The 1,479-nt window shown below is 33.5% G+C and overlaps 1 protein-coding gene across 1 annotated transcript in view; it reads left to right on the forward strand.

Moving 5' to 3' along the window:
• Window positions 1-1,479, forward strand: part of LOC119592589 (pre-mRNA-splicing factor syf1 homolog) — a gene marked incomplete in the record, with an annotated part of 9,937 nt that overhangs the window by 6,420 nt on the left and 2,038 nt on the right. The window contains 3 exon segments of the mRNA XM_037941467.1: window positions 261-419; window positions 596-808; window positions 1,121-1,372. Coding sequence (XP_037797395.1) covers window positions 261-419; window positions 596-808; window positions 1,121-1,372 — 624 coding nt within the window.

A 1,479-nucleotide genomic window follows, 5' to 3' on the forward strand; every position in this document is an offset into this window, starting at 1 on the left:
GAAGAAAGCTCAAAGCTAACTGGTATTGCTAAAATATTTATATGAAATAGCAAAAGTAATGCAGAAGATACATTTGACAAATAAATCCAAATGTATTGTCCCTATCTGCTTTAAATATGACTGGAACCTCAACCTATGATTTCCCTTACTTCACTGCATCAGCTTTCCTGAAAAAATTGACATAATTTTTGCATATTCAAATTCAAAGTACATATGATTACTGTACAATACTTATTATTATCTGCCATTTCTTTCTGTAGGAAAACAGCTATTTTGAGGAAGCATTCAAGGCCTATGAAAAAGGAATTTCTCTCTTCAAATGGCCATATGTATATGACATATGGAATACATATCTCACAAAATTCTTAGAGCGATACAAGGGCACTAAGATTGAAAGAGCAAGAGACTTGTTTGAACAGGTGAGTTATCTCTTATTGCATATAGTAGGTGAACTAATATAGCATTTTCATTTTTCACAAAACTTTTACTGAGTTATTTTCAATCTGTGATGTTTACAGGGAAGATAATTATTAGGTGTGTTCATTCTCTGCAAGGCATAGTATTTCTAATATCCTTTTACCTGCTCTCTTCCCAGTGCTTGGAAAAGTGTCCACCAAATTATGCACGTAATCTGTTCCTCCTGTATGCTAAAATGGAAGAAGAACATGGATTGGCAAGGCATGCAATGCAGGTATACAGTCGGGCTACCAAAGCAGTTCCACCTGAGGAGAAGTTGTCCATTTACAACATCTATTTACAACATGCACAGCAGATATATGGTGTTACTAAAACAAGAGAGATTTACCAGGTATGTTGATTTATGATTTTCTGTTCAGTAATTGGTAATATTTTTAACTAGAAAAGTTTCACAATGTCAGGTTATGATAAATTGCAAAGTTAAAATTTTCAAGATATTTGACTTCATGTTTACACATAGAATTTGAGTCTATGTATGATGATTGTAAATAAATATATGGATTTTCTTTTTGAAATAGAGTATCAAAATAAAATATACAGAACAGAATTGAATCAGATTATTTATGAAATATAAACAGTACCCTACATCCAAAAAGATTTTAGAGTTCAAGGAATTTTAATGATAAGTTATTCCCACTTAAAGGAGGCAATTGATGACCTGCCTGATGAAGGTTGTCGAGAAATGTGTCTGCGGTTTGCTGAAATGGAGCGTAAATTAGGTGAGATTGATCGGGCTCGTGAAATCTATGCTTACTGCAGTCAGATTTGTGATCCAAGAATCACACCAGAGTTCTGGGCAAAATGGACTGATTTTGAGGTTGCTCATGGAAATGAAGACACAATGAAGGAACTGCTGCGTATAAAGCGATCTATGCAGGCCAAATACAACACTCAGGTGAGTTTTTATTTACTCTAGAGATGATTTCAGTACTTAAAAAGAAAATGGCTTCATATTGTTTTGCTCATGTGGTGACTTTATTCCATAAATATTATGATTAATTA

The sequence above is a fragment of the Penaeus monodon genome, chromosome 30 (genome assembly GCF_015228065.2).
Source record: "Penaeus monodon isolate SGIC_2016 chromosome 30, NSTDA_Pmon_1, whole genome shotgun sequence".
Taxonomy (NCBI): Eukaryota; Metazoa; Arthropoda; class Malacostraca; order Decapoda; family Penaeidae; genus Penaeus; species Penaeus monodon.